This window comes from Ranitomeya imitator, chromosome 1 (assembly GCF_032444005.1).
Source record: "Ranitomeya imitator isolate aRanImi1 chromosome 1, aRanImi1.pri, whole genome shotgun sequence".
Lineage (NCBI taxonomy): Eukaryota > Metazoa > Chordata > Amphibia > Anura > Dendrobatidae > Ranitomeya > Ranitomeya imitator.
Window position 1 is genome coordinate 187,302,563 of NC_091282.1, and position 23,587 is coordinate 187,326,149.

The 23,587-nt window shown below is 41.8% G+C and overlaps 1 protein-coding gene across 3 annotated transcripts in view; it reads right to left on the reverse strand.

Annotated features, from left to right (window-relative positions):
• The window catches only part of EPB41L4A (erythrocyte membrane protein band 4.1 like 4A), a 466,075-nt gene that overhangs the window by 311,022 nt on the left and 131,466 nt on the right, over positions 1-23,587 (reverse strand). The window contains exon 2 of one of the 3 annotated variants that reach the window (XM_069752770.1): positions 12,495-12,599. The exons of 1 other annotated variant lie outside the window; for it this stretch is intronic. In XM_069752770.1, the coding sequence (XP_069608871.1) occupies positions 12,495-12,599 (105 nt within the window). Of the gene's footprint in view, positions 1-5,973; positions 6,025-12,494; positions 12,600-23,587 lie in introns of those variants that run through there. One more of the 3 variants, XM_069752789.1, reaches the window with a different exon arrangement.

The window sequence follows — 23,587 nt, forward strand, 5'->3', positions numbered from 1 at the left end:
CTCTCTCTATGGAGGGATTATCTCTAATGAGCTGGGCTAATGGCTCTATGGCAAGGGCAAAAAGCAGTGGAGAAAGGGGGCAACCCTGCCGAGTACCATTAGAGATTGGAAATGGGGAAGAAAAGTGATTATTAATATAAATTTTTGCCTGAGGATTGGAATATAAAGCCATAATTTTATTTTTTGAAGTCCAAATCAAAGCCAAATTTTTGTAGGGAACATTTGCGAAAAGTCCAATTAAAGCGATCAAATGCTTTCTCTGCATCAAGGGAAACGAAAGTGGAGTTAATTTTTCGGGAATTAATTATTTAATAATATTTATCAGCCTCCAGGTACCTTCAATGGATTGCCGGTGCTTGATAAATCCAATCTGGTCTGTGGAAATTAATTTGGGCAAAATAAGGTTACGGCGGTTAGCTAAGACTTTGGAATAAATTTTGAGATCAGTATTAATTAATGAAATGGGACGGTAATTAAGTATTTGATCAGGACTAGTATGAGGCTTGTAAATAAGTATAATTGTGGCATCCAAATTTTCCCTAGGGAAAGAACCAATGGATGCAGCGGCATTGAAAATTTGAACTAAATGGGGGACAAGAATTTCACGGAATGATTTATAATAATTATTGCTATAACCATCAGGACCAGGGGCCTTATAAGATTTCAATTGTTTTATTGTGCCACTAATCTCTTCTGCAGTAAAAGGAGCAGCCAAAAAGTCTGCATCCATGGAATCTAGTTGTGGAAGATTGACAGAAGACAAAAAGTAATCAATAGATCTCACACCTGAAATGGGAAGAGAGGGATCAGACCGCAAATTATATAATTGATTGAAATATTGTACAAATTAATTTGCAATGTCCTGTGGGTGGGTGAGAGAAATGCCCTTAAGAGCAATTATCTTGTCGATTCGGTTACGTATTCTAACCTTTTTAATTCTATTAAACATAAAACGAGTGGGCTTGTTAAGGGACATATAGTGATTGAGTTTTGATTGTTTGACCGCAGAGTCATAAAATGAAAAAATTATGGCCCTCAATTAATTCCTAAGAGGGGATAAATCAGTCAAAGTTTTGGAACAAGGGGTAGGGCTATTGGCCAATGCCAGCTCCAACTCCTTCTCTTTAATCAAGGCTTGTAAACGTTTAATCTTTTGGCGGTTAAAATTTTTTTAATACGGGAGGAAATATGAATGCGAGCGCCACGTAGAACCGCCTTGTGCACGTTCCACTGGAGGAATAGCTTAGAAGGATCATACACATTCTTTCAGGCACACCACATCCGCAACAGATTTATTAATGAATTTCCCTCTGAAAGGAAAAACGTCTATTTGGGCTATTAAGACCCCTCACATTATAGGTAACCAAAGTAAGCACCATGAGAGAAAAAAGAAGGAAAAAATTGGCATTAGTAGGCAATCACCGGCTGGAATGTAGCAAGAAAAAAATCACTACCAAGACTAAATAGACAAAGAAAAGTACAAACTTTAAACTTTACCGTACTAGAGCATTAGAGGGAAACCAACAAAATGGCTCTCCTTCTTGTATCGGGAGGAAAAGTCCGTGCAGCGCAAGGCCAAGGAGACCCTCACTAGTACCAATAACAAATATTTAAGATTGAACAAATGAATAATAGAAGCACAATATCATACAATATTAGAAAACCCAGGTACGTAAATCAAAAAATGACAAATTGAGCTCAAGTGACATGGCCTGGACCTGTGGAAGTAGATGCAGGAACGGAAGAAATAACACCGTGGGATTTTAAAAATAGGATACCCTCCTTAGGTGTAAGAAAAACTGCATTTTTCCCCCTATACTTAAAGATGAGCCTCAGAGGAAAACCCCACTTGTAAGGAAGGCTTTTCTCTCTCAGCATGGAGGTGAGTGATCTAAAGTGCCTCTGACCCTCAATAGTCGCTTTCGACAGGTCAGTAAACAACTTAAGATGGTGATAGGGTTCCGGGAATCCTTTAATTTTGACCAGGCTTTGTATTTTCTCTTTAAATATGATAAAAGTGAATTTTCATGATAACATCTCTAGGGAGTTTTTTAGGGACAGAAGGAGACTTAGGAAGACAATGGATACGATCTATAATGAGATCCATATCCGAAAGATTAGGAATCATCCTCCTAAAAATCCCCTTTAACTCAGGGAGCTTAATGGGCGAGATATCTTCAGATATACCTCTAATTTTAATGTTGTTACGACAGGATCTGTCCTCTAGATCTGCCAACTTAAGCTTCAACTGACGAATCTCTGACTTAAGGTACCGTCACACTGAGCGACGCTGCAGCGATACCGACAACGATCCGGATCGCTGCAGCGTCGCTGTTTGGTCGCTGGAGAGCTGTCACACAGACCGCTCTCCAGCGACCAACGATGCCGGTAACCGGGGTAAACATCGGGTTACTAAGCGCAGGGCCGCGCTTAGTAACCCAATGTTTACCCTGATTACCAGCGTTAAAGTAAAAAAAAAAAAAACACTTCATACTTACCTTCCGCTGTCTGTCCCTCGGCGCTCTGCTTCTCTGCCCTGTGTAAGCCAAGCGGCCGGAAAGAACAGTGGTGACGTCACCGCTGTGCTTTCCGGCTGCCGGCGCTGACACAGGATGCATGAGGAGTGCAGAGAAGCAGAGCGCCAGAGACAGACAGCTGAAGGTAAGTATGTAATGTTTGTTTTTTTAACGTTTACGCTGGTAACCAGGGTAAACATCGGGTTACTAAGCACGGCCCTGCACTTAGTAACCCGATGTTTACCCTGGTTACCAGTGAAGACATCGCTGGATCGGTGTCACACACGCCGATACAGCGATGTCAGCGGGAAGTCCAGCGACGAAACAAAGTGCTGGACTTTCCTCAGCGACCAACGATCTCCCAGCAGGGGCCTGATCGTTGGTCGCTGTCACACAGAATGATTTCCTTAACGATATCGTTGCTATGTCACAAAAAGCAACGATATCGTTAACGATATCGTTCAGTGTGACGGTACCTTAAGAGTCAGACTGTTCCTTTAGGGACAGTGCATATGTCTTTTCCAATTCTCCCAGTCTGACTTCATGGTTATCCAACCGAGAAGTGAAAAACTCGAGAGTCTCCTGAAATATTTTCGTCTGGCTGTCCATATCAAGAGGCAATCTGGTGCTAAGTTTATCAACCAGAGTATCCATACACGCCTCAAGCGACGTTGCATCATGAAAGGTACAATAAGACAGGGAAGACACAGATGGTTTCTCGGTCCTTGGTTTGGACTATGATTGGGAGAATAATTAGTAGAATCCTCTTCCGAAGAATTGGTAATGGAGGACCGTGTTTCCCCCCCCCCCAACTCGAGGGACCCTTCCTTTTTGAAGAGGAAGAGAGGTCCATGGTCTTTAGGCTTTAGGCGTGGACGCGGAATGAGAAAGGGCCTTGATAGAGGACTGTGAGAGCTCTCTCTCAATAGGAGAACGAGACTTAAGTGGACTCAGCAAATTAACCGAGCCCCTTGAAGAACCACGATTAGCCCGTGGGTCCTTATTTTGTTTTTGAGCTCTAGAAGAACCAGACGATTTAGCCATAAGCAATTTGGAGGTGAGATGACTCATGGTGTTCAGCGGTATTATAAAAAAGTGATTGAAGGTAAGACAAGGTCCCACCTCAATATGATATTGTATAGGTTATGACATAGAAACTTGTTATATATTTTACCAACCTCTTACTTTAAAATGTTATCTCCCAAAAAGATACAGGTAAAAGTGACCTAATATGTAAATAGGTAGATATATAAATATACAATATAAATTTGTTATAAGCTTTATATAATTATTATTATTATTAATATTAGATTAATCAGAACCAACTCCAACTTTGTAAAAGTAGCTGCTAAAATGAAATGGACAAAAAAGACCTTTTCGGGCAATAAAAATACCCACCCTTCCCCACCCTCAATGAAACCAAGCAAGCAATAAGTCAATATTATGCAAAGACAGAGCAGCTGTAATCTTCTGCAGCCTCCAGAAGATGGCCGCAGTCAGCGGTGACGTCACCGCCAGAGGAGGAGAAGCCGGGGAACCGATGGAAACAGCGGTTCTTGACAGGATCTTCCCGGGCGATGTGCCCAATGAAAACAGAAGCAAAATAGATCCCAGACCCCCCGGTTCTCAAGGGGCAACCCAAAGGAAGTTTTCTGAAGTGGATCCAAAGCAATTTGAGCACTTACAAGAATATCGCAGGCAGCGATGATGTCACTGAAGCAGAGGAAGATGGCGTCTGGAGCGGACCGTGGTAGAAGCTTCACCACCGGAGAGCCAGGTGAAAATACAGTTAAAAGGGGGTGAAACCCCCCGGTAGGGTAGGGGCACACCCAAGGAAGGTGATCCGTTGTAGTTTGTGACACCGCCAGATTAATGGTGACGTCACTGAGATGGAGGAAGATGGCGCCTGGAGCGGTCCCTGACAGAATCTTCACACCCTGTGTGCCAGGTCCAAACGTAGTCAAAGGGAGGTGAAAAACCCCCGTTGGGTGGGGGCACACCTAAGGAAGATCGAGGGAGGGGTTTCTTGGTAGTCTGTCACACCGCCCGATTAGCGGTGGTGTCACTGACAGAAAAATGCCGGACCACCAGCACTTATGACAGGCCGTGACAGGGCCCTCAAGCCCCCCCCTTCCCCCCCAGATGGCCAGGGGCAACCCCAAAAAAACCCTCCAGTGGTGTTATTAATAGAAATTAACACAATGTCTTCAGCAGAGCAATAGAGGTTACTGAGGTAACCATAGCAACCTCACAGACACCAGGTAAAACAGGTACACTAGAAAAAAAAAACACAAAGCAAGAATTGTTTTAAAAATGTCATAAATCCACACAAATCTAAATAAAAAACACAATGTTTGAAAAGAAAAATTGTAGTCCTGTAGTTTATTTTACCTCAGAAAATTAGTCACTCACAGGAACAAGCCGTTTGATGACGCCATTTTAAGTCTGTCATCTTCAAAACAGGATAAACAATCCTAGGTTATCCAATTAAGGCGAAAAATGTCTCAAAATGTGCAGAATAAATTTCAGAATAAAAGTAAATATGAATGGAAGTAAAAAAATTTCAAAAAAGATGGCGTTATATGTTGCGTTAGAGGGTTACCTCAGGAGCTCGCACGTTTTGCGACCTACATCACCTGTGCCTAAGCCACGCCCCTCTTGAGCAGAGTAGTGTAACAAAACGGTTACCGTTCTGTTCTTACATGTCTGATACGTTGTACTTCACACAAATATTTTTTGCCCCAAAACAATGCACAATGGCCATGAATTTGCAGAATTTCACAAGCCATCTTAGCTATCTCGCCTTTATTTATTTAGAAACCTTTCAAAATTGGCAAGGAAGATGGATGCAACAAAAGATAAATTGTGTGCACAATATGTACTAGGACACTTTTTGCAATGCATTCTGGTGCATTGTGCATACCTAATTTCACCTACAGAAAATGCCAGAGAAAACTACTTGTAAGTGTCAATATTTGAGTCTGATTTTAGTTTTTAAGCGCTTGAAAAACACTGAAACATGGAGCTGGCACCAGAAAAAGCAACATGTGTCACGAAAACAGAAGACATGACAGGGAAAGATTTAACTCTCTATTGTCTGTTGGCCATATTGGCCTCCGTAACCCTCTCCACCCAAAGGAGGCTAAAAGACTCATTGCACTGGTAATTTTATCCTCAATATGGAAAAGCAGTTTGCTGCATTATAACGGTATCCAGTAAAAAGAAAACAAACAAACAAAAAAAAAACACTTAAGGCCCTGTATATGGTTTTTAATAATGAAAACCTATGTGCAAAGGTCTATATAACTGCAATTGAAGGAGGTTAAATGTAAGGAAATCTTAAATGATTACTGAAGGCAAACACATAGTGAAAACCTCCTAAGGCTGACTTAATACTATCTTCAAGAGGTCTACTATAAGGCCTTGGCTGCAGTTTGCTAAAAAAAATAAACTTCACCTGATTCACCCTCCCCGGGTCCATCTGGCACTGCTAATAATGCTGCTTCTGGTGTCTCGCCCTGGCTGCAGCACGGGTGTCACACTGACAGCACGGTGGCTACTCAGCAAGTTCAGCGGCTCTGAAGGGGCAGGAACATTATCTGAAAGGCGGCAACCCCTTCAGGCAAAAACAAAACCAGATCCAAGTACAAGAGAGAAGGAAGAATGGAAGAATGTGTTTAAGTTCCATTTGCAACAGTGACAAATGAGAATACTTTCTAAATTCCACACTTAAAAGGAAAAAAAGGAGGGTCAGAAAGTTTAGGCAGACACCCAAGAGTCCATAGCCAAAGGTTGGAAATGTTTCAGCCAAAGGGCCTAGTGACCACCACATGTTGTAAGAGAGTGTAAATAAAATATTAAACCTGAAGAAGTCCAAACGGGGAGAATGTCATGAGAATGTCCAGGTCACCATAAAACTATGTAGCTCAATACAGCACAGATTATTAACCATCTAGACTACCCTCCAACCTCTGTATGACATGGCGAAGTCTAAAACATTGTTCTCAATGCACCTTAAAATATACTTAGACATAGTGGACATATTGAGATTTACAACCGCAAATGCAAGGCAAAACTTGGAGCTTTCCAAAAAAAAAAAATCACTGAATTTTGCAGCAGTTTCATGGTAGACTTCGAAGAAAAAAATAAATATGGACTGCTATGTCTAGAGTAAACCAGTTTTAAAGTTATTTTTGTCTACATGTGCAACATGAAGACCACTACTGGCAGTCATTACATAGCAGAAGATACTAGGTGGCAACTCAGGTGATCCTTGTTACCAATTATTGTTATTGACTACTAATATAGAAGATCAAGAAAACTCAGTAATGACTAAACAGGATAGAAGCAAATAAGTATACAAATTATGTATATATATTATATATACATACATACACAGTTGTGTGAACAAGTGTTTGCCCCTTGCTGATTTACTATTCTTTTGCATGTTTGTCACACTTAAAGGTTTTCGAATCACCAAACAAATTTAAATATTAGACAACGATACAATAAAATACAAAATGAAGTTTTTAAATGAAGGTCTTTATTAAGGGAAAAAGAAATCCAAACCTACAGGGTGCTGTGTGAAAAAGTGAATTTCCCTATAAAACATAAATTAACGTTTTTTCACATTTTTTGAGTACAAATTCCCTAGTTACACCCAGTCCTGATTACTGTCACAACAGTTCACTTAAATAGGAGCTGTCTGACAAAGTGACGTAGACCAAAAGCTCCTCAAAAGCTAGACATCATGATGCAATCCTAAGAAATTCTGGAACAAATGAGAAACAAAGTAATTGAGATCTAAGTGTCTGGAAAAGGTTATAAAGCCATTTCTCAAGGTTTGGGACTCCAGCGAACCACAGTGAGCGTCATTATCCACAAATGGTGAAAACATGGAACAGTGGTGAACCTTCCCAGAAGTGGCCAGCCAAACAAAATTACTCCTCGTGCGCAGCAACGACTCATCCAAAATGTCGCAAAAGACCACACAACAACATCCAAAGGAATGCAGGCCTCACTTTCGTCAGTTAAAGGGAACCTGTCACCTCAAATTGGCGGGATATTTAAATAACTTTTTACCGGTTCGATGGGCGGTGTTTCATCTTCATTTCTCCACCTCGTCTAACCCAGTTGTCCGCAATATGTTAGTGAATTAGAGTACGTGTGCTCCATAGTTGGCGTGTGCGCAATGCAATCTTCGGTCGCGCACGCGCAGTATGCTTTGTCCAACTGCGGGCAAAGCCAAAAAGCATTACTGCGCATACGCCCGCGCACTATGTCCCACAACACAGCTAAATACTTCCGGGACATAGTGCGCGGGAGCATGCGCAATAATGCATTTCAGAAAAGGAAAATCATACCAACAGTAAAATATGGTGGTGATAATGTGATGGATGGGAGCCATTTTGCTGCTTCAGGACCTGGAAAACATCCGGTGGTAAATGGAACCGTGAATTCAGCTTTCTACCAAAAAATCCTGAAGAAAAATGTCCAGCCATCTCTTCATGACCTCAAGCTGAAGCGCACTTTGGTTATGCAGCAGGACAAGGATACAAAAGATACCAGCAAGTCCACCTCAATGGCTTCAGAAAAACAAAATTAAAACTTTAGAGCAGCCTAGTCAAAGTCCTGACCTTAACCCGATTGAGATACTGTGACATGACCTTAGAAAGGTGGTTCATGCTCGGAAACCCTCCAATGTGGCTGAAATATAACAATTCTGCAAAGATGAGTGAGACAAAATTCCTCCAGAGCGCTGTAAAAGACTCATTGCCAGTTATAACAAATGCTACATTGCAGTTGTTGATGCTAAGGGTGGCCCAACTAGTTATTAGGTTTAGTGGCAATCACTTTTTTCACACAGAACCCTGTAGGTTTGGATTTCTTTTTCCCTTATTTAAGGCCTCCATTTAAAAAATGCATTTTCTATTTTCTTGTGTTACCTTTGTCTAATATTAAATTTGTTTGGTGATCTGAAAAATATTTAGAACTGAGAGTCCTTAGTGGTTGATACCTTTTAATGGCTAACTGAAAAGATGGTAACAAATTGCAAGCTTTCGAGACTATACAGGTCTCTTCATCAGGCATAGACTCATACAAAATCTGAAGAATGCAATTTTCAGTTAGCCATTTAAAAGGTATCAACCAGTGAGGACTCTCAATTCTAAAAATATTTTTTCCATCTACTGGCTAACACAGTACAAAGATATATATCTTTGGTGATCTGAAACATTTAAGTTTGACAAATATGCAAAAGAATAGAAAATCAGGAAGGGGGAAAACACTTTCACACAACTGGAATATTATATACACACATAGATAGTGGGTGAAATAAGTATTGAACATATTACCAATTTTCTAAGTAAATATATTTCTAAAGGTGCAATTGACATTAAAATTCTCAAGCAACAACCCATCCAATCAACCCAGATAAATGACAAACTCTAAAATGTCCATAAATTATTTGTAATTATGAGAAATTACACAGAAAAAAAAAATATTGAACACATGAAGAAAGAGGTTCAAAAAGCCATGGAAAGTTTCTAGCTGAAAGCTATCAGTAATGTGAAAGCAATCCTGCCACTTGGTGAAAAATAACGTGAGCTGGTTGAACTAATGGTCTATAAAAAGGTGTATGATTACCAAGGTGCCACACCACAAACCAGTGAGATGTTTCAAGACCTTTGCAACCTTATTGTTGCAAAACATACTGATGGCATTGTTACAGAAGAATTTCTATATTACTGAAGGTTCCAGTGAGCACTGTTGGGGCCATAATCTGGAAGAGCAAAGAACATCATTTCACCATAAACTGGCTATAACCATGTGCTCCTCATAAAATTTCAGACAGAGGAGTGAAAAGAATTCTCATTAGAGTTGTCCAAGAGCCAAGGACCACCTGTGGAGAGCTATAGAAAGACCTGGAATCAGTTGGTACAATTGTTTCAAAGAAAACTGTAAAGTAATGCACTCAACTTCCATGGCCTGTATGAACGCTCACCAAGCCTGAACAAGAGACATGTTCAAGCATGTTTAAAGTTTGCTTAACCCCTATCTGACCTTGGACGGGATAGTACGTCCAAGGTCAGATCCCCTGCTTTGATGCAGGGCTCCGCGGTAAGCCCGCACCAAAGCCGGGACATGTCAGCTGTTTTGAACAGCTGACATGTGCCCGTAATAGGCGCGGGCAGAATCGCGATCTGCCCGCACCTATTAACTAGTTAAATGCCGCTGTCAAACGCAGACAGCGGCATTTAACTACCGCTTCCGGCCGGGCGGCCGGAAATGACGTCATCGCCGACCCCCGTCACATGATAGGGGGTCGGCGATGCATCTGGATGGTAACCATAGAGGTCCTAGAGACCTCTATGGTTACTGATGACCGGTGGCTGTGAGCGCCACCCTGTGGTCGGCGCTCACAGCACACCTCCATTTCTGCTACATAGCAGCGATCAGCAGATCGCTGCTATGTAGCAGAGGCGATCGTGCTATGCCTGCTTCTAGCCTCCCATGGAGGCTATTGAAGCATGGCAAAAGTTTTAAAAAAAAAGTTAAAAAAAATGTGAAAAAAATAAAAAAAATATAAAAGTTTAAATCACCCCCCTTTCGCCCCAATCAAAATAAAGCAATAAAAAAAAATCAAATCTACACATATTTGGTATCGCCGCGCTCAGAATCGCCCGATCTATCAATTAAAAAAAAGCATTAACCTGATCGCTAAACAGCGTAGCAGGAAAAAAATTCGAAACACCAGAATTACGTTTTTTTGGTCGCCGCGACATTGCATTAAAATGCAATAACGGGCGATCAAAAGAACGTATCTGCACCGAAATGCTATCATTAAAAACGTCATCTCGGCACGCAAAAAAGAAAAAGCCCTCAACCGACCCCAGATCACGAAAAATGGAGACGCTACGAGTATCGGAAAATGGCGCAATTTTTTTAATTTTTTTTTTTAGCAAAGTTTGGAATTTTTTTTCACCACTTAGTTAAAAAATAACCTAGTCATGTTAGGTGTCTACGAACTCGTACTGACCTGGAGAATCATAATGTCAAGTCAGTTTTAGCATTTAGTGAACCTAGCAAAAAAGCCAAACAAAAAACAAGTGTGGGATTGCACTTTTTTTGCAATTTCACCGCACTTGGAATTTTTTTCCCGTTTTCTAGTACACGACATGCTAAAACCAATGATGTCGTTCAAAAGAACAACTCGTCCCTCAAAAAATAAGCCCTCACATGGCCAAATTGACGGAAAAATAAAAAAGTTATGGCTCTGGGAAGGAGGGGAGTGAAAAACGAACACGGAAAAATGAAAAATCCCATGGTCATGAAGGGGTCAACATATAGACAAGCTTGTGAAATATGGTCTGGTCAAGGAGACCAAAATTGAAATATTTGGATACCATAATACACACCTTTTATGGAGGCCAAAAAGCACACCATACCAACAGCGAAGTTTGGAGGTGGAAACATCAGGGCGTGGGGCTGGTTTTCAGAATACAGCACTGGCAAACTTCATACAATTATAGCAATATGAATGGAGAAATGTACAGAGACATGTCTGCCATCTACCAGGATGATGAAGATGAAACGAGGGTGGACATTTCAGCAAGACAATGATCCACACACACACAGCGAAGGCAAGGAAACTGTATTTTGGGGACTATAAAATGCATTCCAAATTTTGGGGAGTAAAGTAGAAAAAAAAAAATGTGTCATATAGCCAGATTTTACGGTAGCTTACAGGGGGGTTGGGGTGGACAACTGCAGTGGAGCTGGGTCATTAGAGGCAGGGTCGATGCGGCAGGAGGTCTGAGGTGGCAGCAGTTGTAGGGCGATGCTGTGGAGACCAGATCTAAATCTGCACATGCGCTGCCTCTGGTGGCCATTTTCCAAAAGCCCACAGCAGGGAAATCACCACCAACATTTTATGATATCCAAGGGCCTGCAGCCTCAAACCACCAGGACATCGTCTCCTCCCAGTATGGGAACCGCAGCATCGCTCCACTCCTCACGTTGCTGCTACCCTCCTGCAGCAGCCCTACCTCCTGTGAACCCGCTCCACAGCAGTCGGTAAGCTACATTTGGATAAAAAGACGCACCCCCCATTTACCTCCGAAATTTGGGGGAAAGAAAGTGCATCTTATAATCCCCAAAAAATACGGTAATTGGTTTCAGAGAGAGAAAATAATCTACCACAAGCTGCTACTGCACAATTGTCTCCTGTACATTTCTTGTATGCACTTTATGTGAATAAACAGAAATCTTGGATGAAGATTTATGTGGTAAGTGGCATGAATATACTTCTCTTCATGAAGGAAAAGTAAAATAAAGCTGCTAGAATAGCCAGGCAATCACCTGACCTGAATCCAATAGAAAACGTATAGAAGGAACCAAAGCTCAGAGTTCATAGAAGGAGCCCACGGAAGCTTCAGGATTTGGAGAGTGGAAGAATGGGCCAAAATCACACTTGAGCAATGCATGTGACTAGTTTCTCCATACAGGAGGTGTCTTGAAGCTGCCATCACCAACTACTTTTTCTCTGTGTAGTTTCTCATTATTACACACAACTTAATTTACGGACATCTATGGTTTGATTTCTTTGACTGTGTGGATTGAATGGGTCTGTAATTTATTTTACTTGCTTGTATAGCCGTTACTTTCTACAATTTATTACAGACATCACCACCACTGTCTCCATCATCAGAGTTTAATTTCTTTATCCGTTATTACTATTAATTGTAACATAGAAAATGCTATCGTTATAGGAAATCAGGTTTAAAACAAAAAAAAATAAAAAAATAAAAAAAAAAAACAGAAAACATACTTAGCTATTAGTACATTGTTACTTATTCACATCTTGTGACCATGATTGCATCTATAGCTTTCTTCCTCCTCGGCTGAGCTACATCAATATGAAAGGTCACAGACAGATGCAATGGTTGGACAAACAGAATGTGCTCTGTCTCTACTCACCGTCTGATGGTTTCTGTCACAGTACCGTAGCCCAAAGTAATCTATCTCCACAAGGTTTAGGTGACGGAATACGTAGTCCAGGACAACAGAGCCTTTAGTTGACTTCTGTGGGAAAGAATGTACAGAATCTATTCAGAAGAATATTTCGGGTTGTCAGTGTCATTCATGCATTCACTACGGCTTTGTGTAAGGAGAGGGGTTTGTATTATTGACCAGGAGCTACGTTTGGCCTCCTCACAGCAAGAGGCTCTTAAAGCCTTTGTCGTTATTTATTCACTTTTCAAAATGCATGAAATGCAGGCAAAGGTGCCGCTTTTGTGTTCCTCTGCACCATGTCTGACAAGTGACAGCCCTTTCTTCAGGGGCGTTTCCTTATCATTTCTATAATCTGATGGTAAGACTGAGAAACACCTGCCACTGTCTACATGACAGCATGAGAACATTACATCGAGCACTGGTACGAGGCAGAACGAAGAATTCCACCAATATCAGGAATTTCAATGCCACATCCCTTCACAAGATACTAAATTCCCATATTCAACTACTTTATCATTTCACATTTCCCTATAGACTTTGACACAACAATTTTATCATCAGGCGCATGGAGTTCGCCTAAAGGTACCGTCACACTAGACGATATCGCTAGCGATCCGTGATGTTGCAGCGTCCTCGCTAGCGATATCGTCCAGTGTGACAGGCAGCAGCGATCAGGCCCCTGCTGTGCTGTCGCTGGTCGGGGAAGAAAGTCCAGAACTTTATTTGGTCGCTGGACTCCCCGTAGACATCGCTGAATCGGCGTGTGTAACACCGATTCAGCGATGTCTTCACTGGTAACCAGGGTAAACATCGGGTAACTAAGCGCAGGGCCGAGCTTAGTAACCCGATGTTTACCCTGGTTACCATCCTAAAAGTAAAAAAAACAAACAGTACATACTTACCTACAGCCGTCTGTCCTCCAGCGCTGTGCTCTGCACTCCTCCTGCACTGGCTGTGAGCGTCGGTCAGCCGGAAAGCAGAGCGGTGACGTCACCGCTCTGCTTTCCGGCCGCTGTGCTCACACAGACAGTACAGGAGGAGTGCAGAGCACAGCGCTGGAGGACAGACGGCTGTAGGTAAGTATGTACTGTTTGTTTTTTTTACTTTTAGGATGGTAACCAGGGTAAACATCGGGTTACTAAGCGCGGCCCTGCGCTTAGTTACCCGATGTTTACCCTGGTTACCGGCATCGTTGGTCGCTGGAGAGCGGTCTGTGTGACAGCTCTCCAGCGACCAAACAGCGACGCTGCAGCGATCCGGATCGTTGTCGGTATCGCTGCAGCGTCGCTTAGTGTGACGGTACCTTAAGGGGAACCTTTTAGCTAATTCATGCCACCCGACCCACAGGCTGCATGAATCAGACTGATTGTGTAGGTTTCATTCTGAAAAGCCCTCGGCATTTCAGAAGACAATATGGTTTAGGCAGCATGAATAAGCAGTCATGTTGTAAGGCTTGGATCAGAATGTAAGTCCACAAGGGCAAGGTCCTCGCCCCTCTGTATCAGTCTGTCATTGTAAGTTTGCGATCTGTAATGTGTATGTAACCCCTTCTCATGTACAGCACCATGGAATCAATAGTGCTATATAAATAAATAATAATAATAATAGAAACTTTGGCCAGACAACATGAAACCTTTCGCCTGTTGTACATCCAAAAAAACTTGGGCAATTTGAGTTTTCGCGGACTGAGCAGTCAGCAGAAAATCATAGACATGTCGAATTTTAATCCAAAGGTTGGAATAAAATTGGCACTACAAGTCAATGAGTCTGTGAAAAAATATAGGATCGCACTCGGATGACATCAGAATGCCGTCCGATTTTTACAGACTGTCAGAATGGAGAAGGTAGGTTTTTCCAACATACAGGAAAAAAGGAGAACACCATGTTCAAACTCTTGTCTTATTATAATCAGTGGTTTTTTCTCGTATGTGAAAAAAAAACAGATGTGTGAATGGGCCCTAACACTGCGGCCATCAAGTCGCCAATCTACAGTCCTAGCCTAAATGTACTCATACACGATAGACAAAATTTAGCCCAACCGGTCATCATTGGCAGAATCCGACAATAGTCTAAAGTGTATGGTGGCCTGACTATCCTGCAACAGAAGATGTTGGGGGAGAAGGATCCTGCATGCTGGAATTCCAACAGCAAAGTCTTACGGCCTCTGACAGATAAGCCTCTACCAGGAGTCTACCAGCTGCTATCTCAGAACACAGGAGCTCTCAGCCAATCCGAGAGGTTCTATATATGGGGCAATTGGGATAGATTGCCATCACCCAAACAATAATTTGGCCGACACTACATCCAATGTATATGGGGGCCTTAGTAAACTTTAAAGTGCACCTGACAAGTGGTACATGCTGCCCGTTCCAAGGGCAGCATATATGAGACACTATTATAGGTATAAGTGCCATCAGTGAAAAACATGGATACTACTTGTATGCAAAAAAAAAAAAAGACAACTGAACGAGCCCTTAGGCTGCATTCACATGTCATTGTATCACAATCCGTTATTTCCAGACCACCTGAGGAATCATAGGCATATATGAGGGTGCTGAGTTTTGGTTGGGATACCCACTGTCTGGTCTGGAAATTACAGCCTACGCACACGCACACAAACCATGGAAAATTGACATGTGACTGTAGCCTTACAACATTAACTAAACATGCTGAATTCCAACATGTCCAACACTTTTCTTATAATATATATATTTATTTTCTAGAAAAAAATATATATATTACGGAAAATAGTCACCAACTTACTAGTATACTTTGTTTTTGCCTAAACACAACGGAAGAATAATTAGCTTCATTAGACCAGTCTTAATTACCAATATATACACTGTCAATGCAGAGCTAAATGATGAATGGATCCGCTGCTAATGAAGCATCGATCAATAATGCTCTGCGATAAGTGCTTCTCACCAAATTAGAATATCATCAAAAAGTTCATTTGTTTCAGTTCTTCAATACAAAAAGTGAAACTCATATTATATAGAGTCATTACACACAGAGTGATCTATTTCAAGTGTTTATTTCTGTTAATGTTGATGATTATGGCTTACAGCCAATGAAAACCCAAAAGTCATTATCTCAGTAAATTAGAATACTTTATAACACCAGCTTGAAAAAGGATTCCGGATGTTTTTCTTTTCTGTTTTCATGTATAAATAAAGATTTTTTTTTAACAAAAAACAAAAGCTTCAGAACCACATCCTTGATCGTTGCAGCAGGTGAGAAGAGAACCAGTAGGCAGAAACAGAGGCACGGCACTGGAACAGAAATTAATGAAAAGGGCGAGTACACTTTTTTTTTCTTATTTGATGTGTATTGGTGGCTGGGGCAGTTTTTTTTTTAATAATTTGGAAAATCTTTTACAGTTAACTAGGATACATAATAATTTCATCTTTTGAAAACTAGAGTATTCAACTAAACTAAATGCCAAATGAGGATCTTACAATACAAAAAACAAACAAACAAAAATTCAAGCTTCCCTGCAATTTGTACTTCATTGATCAATAGGCTATTAAATGAACAAGTTTGATAAGAAAAAAAAAAGCGCTATGGGATAGATGAAAACAATCAAGAAATTAGGGCACAATAGTATAAAAGGAATACACTAAGTAAGATAGCGGAGTGCAAAATGACTATTCAAACCCAGCACATCCGCAAGGTGCACCCCTGGATCCATCTCCACTGACCCCGCTCCATCATTGATAATTGTGGTGGAAATAAATAGAAAGTAATTAAATGGGGAGGCGCACTGAATTTTTCAGCCACATCAAAGGTTCATCGAGTACAATATGCTTGGTTTGAACAGTCGTTTTTTGCTGACAGACTCCATTTAAAACTGCATATTAATACTAAGCGGATCCTAAAAAGTTACGAGTACGACATGTAAATCTGGCTAACTTTGTTCCTCTACAGTATAATTGTCTGGGAGGGAAGATGATTCTTTTGTGAAGTGCATTATCTGGCATTTCTAGTATGAAGCCCTTGAAGTGCACGTATGGGTATTACATAATCAGCATGTACTCCACGGTTCCAGGCTTGAAGTACTATGAAACTTTATAGCAGAATGCATTTATCCTGGATACCCAGCAGTAAGGCTTTCAGTAGACAACAAAGGCTGCTTCACAGACACATAAATACTGCTTGAGCATTAGTTTTATGAAATGAAAGGTAGAAAGAATTTCTGCAAAATGGATAAAGCAAGAAAAACCCTTTGTGCCATTGATCACATGTAGTACAAAAACCAATATCCTAAGAAAATCAGAATATTCAACATGTCGTTGGATGAGAAATGTAGATGGGAAGACTCCAAAGTGGAAAGAGGAACACTGCCATTTTGGTCAGAGCTAGATTAACCCGCTTTAAAAAAAAAAATAAATGAATCAAAGATGAAGTCAATGTACTGTGCAATATAAAAGTCCAAGAACAAAGTGTTCTGGGAGTTTCACATTGTTATATTGGGCCAGCTGTTTGCTTATGGTTCAGCTATGTTGGCAGTTGCGCCACAAGCAATTGGCCTGATTCATCATGACCGGCATTGTTCATGCCCTGACCGACCCCAGCATCTCCAACTTTGTCAAAACTGGGCAAAAACGGCATGGGAACGCCAGAAGTGGCAAAATTCTAGTTGTGCCCAAATTAGGAATTTTAATCTTTAGAATACTGGTGTAAAAGCTTTGATGAATCTGGGCCCTATGTGTTGGCCATTTCCTACTAGCTCACTCCTGATTGCTGCGGTTAGTCCCTTAAAGGGTATCTGTCAGCAGGTTTTTGCTACCGCTTGTGAGAGCAGCATAATGTAGGCAAAGAGAAGCTGACTCCAACGATGTATCACTTAGATTACTGGTTGCAGCCGTTCTCACACAATCAGAGCTTTTAGATTTAGGATGAAGCCGAGCTGAGGAAGCTGTCCCCGCCCATAACACAGCTAACCCCGCCCACTGCAGGCTCTCTGTACAAAGTCCATAGACCATGAGGTGCTTAGTTGCTGGACTAGTCCGGCAATGTTAATCTTAGTGATAAATCCATCACAGTTTGACTAATGACACATCCATGAATTCTGTGTCTCAGCCTCTATCTCCTGCTGTCTTCAGATTACATAGCAAAATTCTGCTGACAGATTCCATTTAAGTGCTATTGTCAACCTTTGCCAGTGATATTTATAGCGCATGATTGCAGGAACATGCCGCTTCAAGGGAGTGCTGATGGGTTTCTGTAGTAGTTGGGGGACTGCTGAAGGGAGAAGTAAAAAATATAAAACAAAGTTTTAAATATTTTTCAAAAAAGTAAAAAAGTAAATCACTCCCATATTTCCCATTGAATAAATAATAAAAAAAGAAATATACTTGGCATCTGTGCGTCTGTAAAGGTCCAATCTATCAAAACATAAAAAAAATTATTGGACTCGTAGATAAAAGCCGTAAAGCAAATGAAACAAATGCCAGAATTGGAGTCTAAAGTTGATATCTAGGATAACGTCATCTCACCACACAACAAGAACTAAGGCAACCATTAACGGAAAAAGGAAAAAAGTTATGGGACTGAGAAATTGGTGGCGCAAATCAATTTTATTTTTTAGCTAAAATTTTTTATTTTTGATTCATCCTTTAGATTGAAATAATAATTAAAAATAAAAAAAACGTAAAAAGTTTATCATCATCATAAATGTATTAACTTGGAGAATCATGTTGCCAGGATATCTTACCACACAATGAACACATATTGAAGATATACGGTAAATAAAGAAAAAACAACGTAGGAATTGTGTTTTGGTTTGTTTCACCAAGTCGCCGCATTTGGAATAGTGTACTGTATAGTAAAGTGAATAGTGTCATTCAAAACTACAACCCATCCAGCAATATAACAAGCCCTGATATGGAAATGCTGGCACATTTAAAAATATATATATATATATATATGGTTTTTGAAAAAAAAACTATTAAATAAATAGAATTTGGCCAGGGCAGGAAAGGGTTAAAGAGCAGCTGCTTACATTTTTATTTCATAAAATCAATGGTACACATAAAAACAAACAACTTTGTAATGTATGGAATCTGAGAAATCTGCTTCTTTCTCCTCCTGGACTGATGAATTTATGGGTTAATTCAGCAAATACAGATTTTGCCATGACTAAGATAGATGACAGCTGGTGCTGATAAAATTCTATGGTGAAGGAGGAGGAGGAGGGAGCTACAGACAGATGTGTGGCTCCATATTCTCCAGTTACACTAGTTACAGTTCTCCATAGAACCTTATGAGCACCAACTGCCATCTCCAACAGGATTTCAGAAATGGAAACATTTGTACTCCCCGAAGACACACGAGAATGAAAGATCAGTCCAGGAGGAGAGAGAAGCAGATTTCTGCAATAAGATACATTACAAAGTTTCTTACTTTCACATATACTAATGATCTTTGAAAATGAAGGGGCATCATGCAACTTGCCAGCTCTGGTTTTATCCCCGATTAGTTATCCTACTGGTAAATGTCTTATTTTATTGCATGGTCTGTGTGCGGCAGCTGGGCAGGGTCTTGGTCACAGACACAGCTACAATGTATGTTTTATAAAATCACCACAGTGCGGTTGTCATTGCTGACAAATCTCTCACAGCCGTCTTCGCACCGATGGCAGTACAATGATCGCCAAACGGTCGCTAAACCAACCTCCAAGACATATGTTCAATCGCATCCACCGTGAAGCCGCAGCTACACCATCAGTATGATCAGAGCCAATGAGTATTTGGGACCAAGACGTCACCTACATGAACATCAACTATGCATTTTATTTCAAGACCATAAACCTGATCATGGAGTTGGACCACTTTTTCTATAACAACCCTAACTCTTCTCCATAAATATTTCACTACATTTTAGAAAATGCAGAAAATAAAGAGAATCTGTCAGCAGGTTTTTGCCATTGGGAGCAGTGTGAAGTAGGGGCTGAGAGCCTGATTCCAGTGATGTATCCATTACTGAGCTGTTTGATGTAGTTTCAATAAAAATCAGTGTTTTATCAACAGGAGAGAATCACTTGAGGACTAGTGGTCTCGTGCCATGTAGTCCTTCTACTTTACAACCCCACCCCTGCTTGGCTGCTTTCTGTTACTTTTATTTTCTCTATGCATTGAAAGAAAGCCAATAATCAGTGGAGATGGCGGGGTTTAACAGAGCTTAGCATTCAGAGTACTGCTAGATCTGCAGCAGAGATTTTGTCAAAGCTGCACCAAGCCGCCCAGGAAGTGATACATACATTGGTGGAATCAGGGTCTCTGCCCCTATATCATGCTGCTCTCAGATTACAAAAACTTGGTGACAGATTGCCTTAAATTATTTGTCTTTGAGGATTGAATATCCATATGCTGAATTTTGTGCCTCCATTATCCCTTCTTCCCCACAGACAGGTCGTTCTTTGGAAGTCTTACTACTACTCACAACCTCAATAAACCGTGGAAAAACAGCAACATCTTTTGTGGATTTCTGTGTTTTTTTTCTCCAACATCCATTGGAATCATTGAACCGTGCGGAATCACCACGTCCCATACATTGTATGGGTGATATTTATCTTGCGGAGACTGAGCGTCTCCGCAAGATAAATACACATGCTGCGGTCTGGAAAGACGCACCGCATGTCCGTCTCCGCGGGTGAGCCGCGGGTGTTGGAGCACGCATAGTGGACATGGGATTTCTTGAAATCCCCTCCACTATGCTGTAACATCTGGTCGCTGCAGGTTGGACGCCACGGATGTACGCAACGTCCAACCCAGTGTTTACTGACTGTGGGAAAGTACCCTTAGACCCGATAAAGCTCTGGGTCAGAATTGCTGTATAATCTTTTTTAAAGGGCGTCCATCATCCCAAAAACATTTTTTAAAATGGCTTATACCGTGCTGTTGGGAACTTAGAATAAACATGGAAACTTGAATATTATAATCAACGAGTCATTCAAATACACCATGAAATGTATAAGGAGAGGGAGGAGAAACAGAAAAACATAAGATCAGGGAAGGGCTATGCCAAAATATTTCCATTCATCATTTTCCATGAAGTGTACTGTAGGAATAGAGCGCCCTGACTGAGAGAGCTCCCATGTACATCTCCACTGAGATGATGTACATGGGACAGCCGCCACAATGCCGGAAAGCCGCCACAATGCCGGAAAGCCGCCACAATGACGGAAAGTCGCCACAATGACGGAAAGCCGCCACAATGACGGAAAGCCGCCACAATGACGGAAAGCCGCCACAATGACGGAAAGCCGCCACAATGCCGGAAAGCCGCCACAATGACGGAAAGTCGCCACAATGACGGAAAGCCGCCACAATGACGGAAAGCCGCCACAATGACGGAAAGCCGCCACAATGACGGAAAGCCGCCACAATGACGGAAAGCCGCCACAATGACGGAAAGCCGCCACAATGACGGAAAGCCGCCACAATGACGGAAAGCCGCCACAATGCCGGAAAGCCGCCACAATGCCGGAAAGCCGCCACAATGACGGAAAGTCGCCACAATGACGGAAAGCCGCCACAATGACGGAAAGCCGCCACAATGACGGAAAGCCGCCACAATGACGGAAAGCCGCCACAATGACGGAAAGCCGCCACAATGACGGAAAGCCGCCACAATGACGGAAAGCCACAAGCTGCATCAATGAGATCCCAGATAACTCAGCTCCAATGTGACGGGAATTTAATGTCACGTGAAGGAGAAAACAAACAAACAGGTAACAAGGAAGAGTAATGTCAGTCGTTTAGGTTTTGCCAGATATTTGCAGCCCACTTTAGACTGCAATGACATTTTGACCTAAGGCAGAAATCTGAGCAGCAGACGTATCAGTGAAATAACAACCGGCACATGACTCCTGACTTATTAGTTATAATTATGATCTGACCTGCTAAATAGTTGTGAGGACACTTGGAATAGGAACAGTTGTGAGTGCAGTGTGTGCAGTAACGGGATCTGAGGACGGCGTCTGGTGCACAGGAAGATCTGCTCAGCTATGGAGCATATAAAGTTCTCGGTGGATTAGAGGCGATTTCCTGGAGCATCTCCTGCTCACACGACTTTGTACTGTCATGAGGATGGTAATATTCTATTTCCCCGCTGGTGAAGGAGCCCAGTGATCAGACTTCACAGCATCTGTTCTTATTCAACCGTGGGACAACCCCATCTACAATTCTGCTAATGTACTTAAAGCTTCTTAATGCCCGAAAAGATGCCAAGGACAATTATGGAACCACCAATGTCCTCATGAGATGTAATATAAATGTATAATAAAAAAATTATAGTTCTAGCTCTACGACGCGCGTTACGTTGTGTCCACCTTATATAGCACCATGGATCTCTACATAGATCTGCGAGGGAGCTACGCATTATGTGCAGTATGGCATTTCTTGTTCTCTCACTGACTGAGCAAATACCGCCGCTGCTGTAATGTGGTTTGCTTTTGAAAGACTGGTATTAGTGAGATAATGACTGCCATGTCAAAGTGCCCATAGTAAGTGAGCGATAATAGAACATATCTGGGTCAATTACCCAATAGCAAACGCCACCAACATTGAAGAGGATTCTAGGGCAGTGAGAATCTGGAATTGCTTGCCTGAGGAGGTGGTGATGGCGAACTCAGTCGAGGGGTTCAAGAGAGGCCTGGATGTCTTCCTGGAGCAGAACAATATTGTATCATACAATTATTAGGTTCTGTAGAAGGACGTAGATCTGGGGATATATTCTGATGGAATATAGGCTGAACTGGATGGACAAATGTCTTTTTTCGGCCTTACTAACTACATTTTAGTGACATTTGGAAAAAAAATCTTTTTGTCAATCTCCAAATCACTGAATTGCCAAAATCGAAATGAAAATAAGGCCACATTCACATTAGCAGTATTTGGTCAGTATTTTACATCAGTATTTGTAGCCAAAACCAGGAGAGGAAAAGTATGATGGAAACAAGTCAACACTTCTGTACTTATCACCCTCTCCTGGTTTTTCTTTACAAATGCTGACATCAAATACTGACCAAATACTGAGTGTGTGAACGTGGCCTTAGAATCAGACTTTTAGGTTAGGTTTAAATGTCGCGAATTTGGTGTGGATTTTTGTACAACATTTCTGCAGCAAAATCCATGTATAATACATTCACTCTTGAAAATAGAATGGTCATGTCTAGTTTTCAAACTATAAAGGCACAGATGATTGGCCTCGGGGAGACCAAAACATCCAACACTGCGGAGACACCATCACGTGTTCTGGAATCACTGCGTTGAGAAACACGTGATGGTGTCTCCGCAGTGTTGGTGTTTTGGTCTCCCCGAGGCCAATCATCTGTGCCTTTATAGCCTTTTTACTAGGCACTGCTCCTAATAGCCAGATTCCTACTCCACACTGATGAGGGGCAAACACCCCGAAACAGCTGTCTGTGGATGGATACCATGCTTGGCATAGGTGGCTTTCCTTCATAGGATGCTGCCCTTCCCGTGGTTCTTCCTTCCCGGGGAAAGGCCTGGCTATTCACTGCTTGCGTCGAGAAACACGTGATGGTGTCTCCGCAGCTTCTTTACCTGCATCTGCATATTTCCCATAAGGGATGGGGGCAGTGTTCTGGAATCACTGCGTTGAGAAACACGTGATGGTGTCTCCGCAGTGTTGGATGTTTTGGTCTCCCCGAGGCCAATCATCTGTGCCTTTATAGCCTTTTTACTAGGCACTGCTCCTAATAGCCAGATTCCTACTCCACACTGATGAGGGGGCAAACACCCCGAAACAGCTGTCTGTGGATGGATACCATGCTTGGCATAGGTGGCTTTCCTTCATAGGATGCTGCCCTTCCCGTGGTTCTTCCTTCCCGGGGAAAGGCCTGGCTATTCACTGCTTGCGTCGAGAAACACGTGATGGTGTCTCCGCAGCTTCTTTACCTGCATCTGCATATTTCCCATAAGGGATGGGGGCAGTGTTCTGGAATCACTGCGTTGAGAAACACGTGATGGTGTCTCCGCAGTGTTGGATGTTTTGGTCTCCCCGAGGCCAATCATCTGTGCCTTTATAGC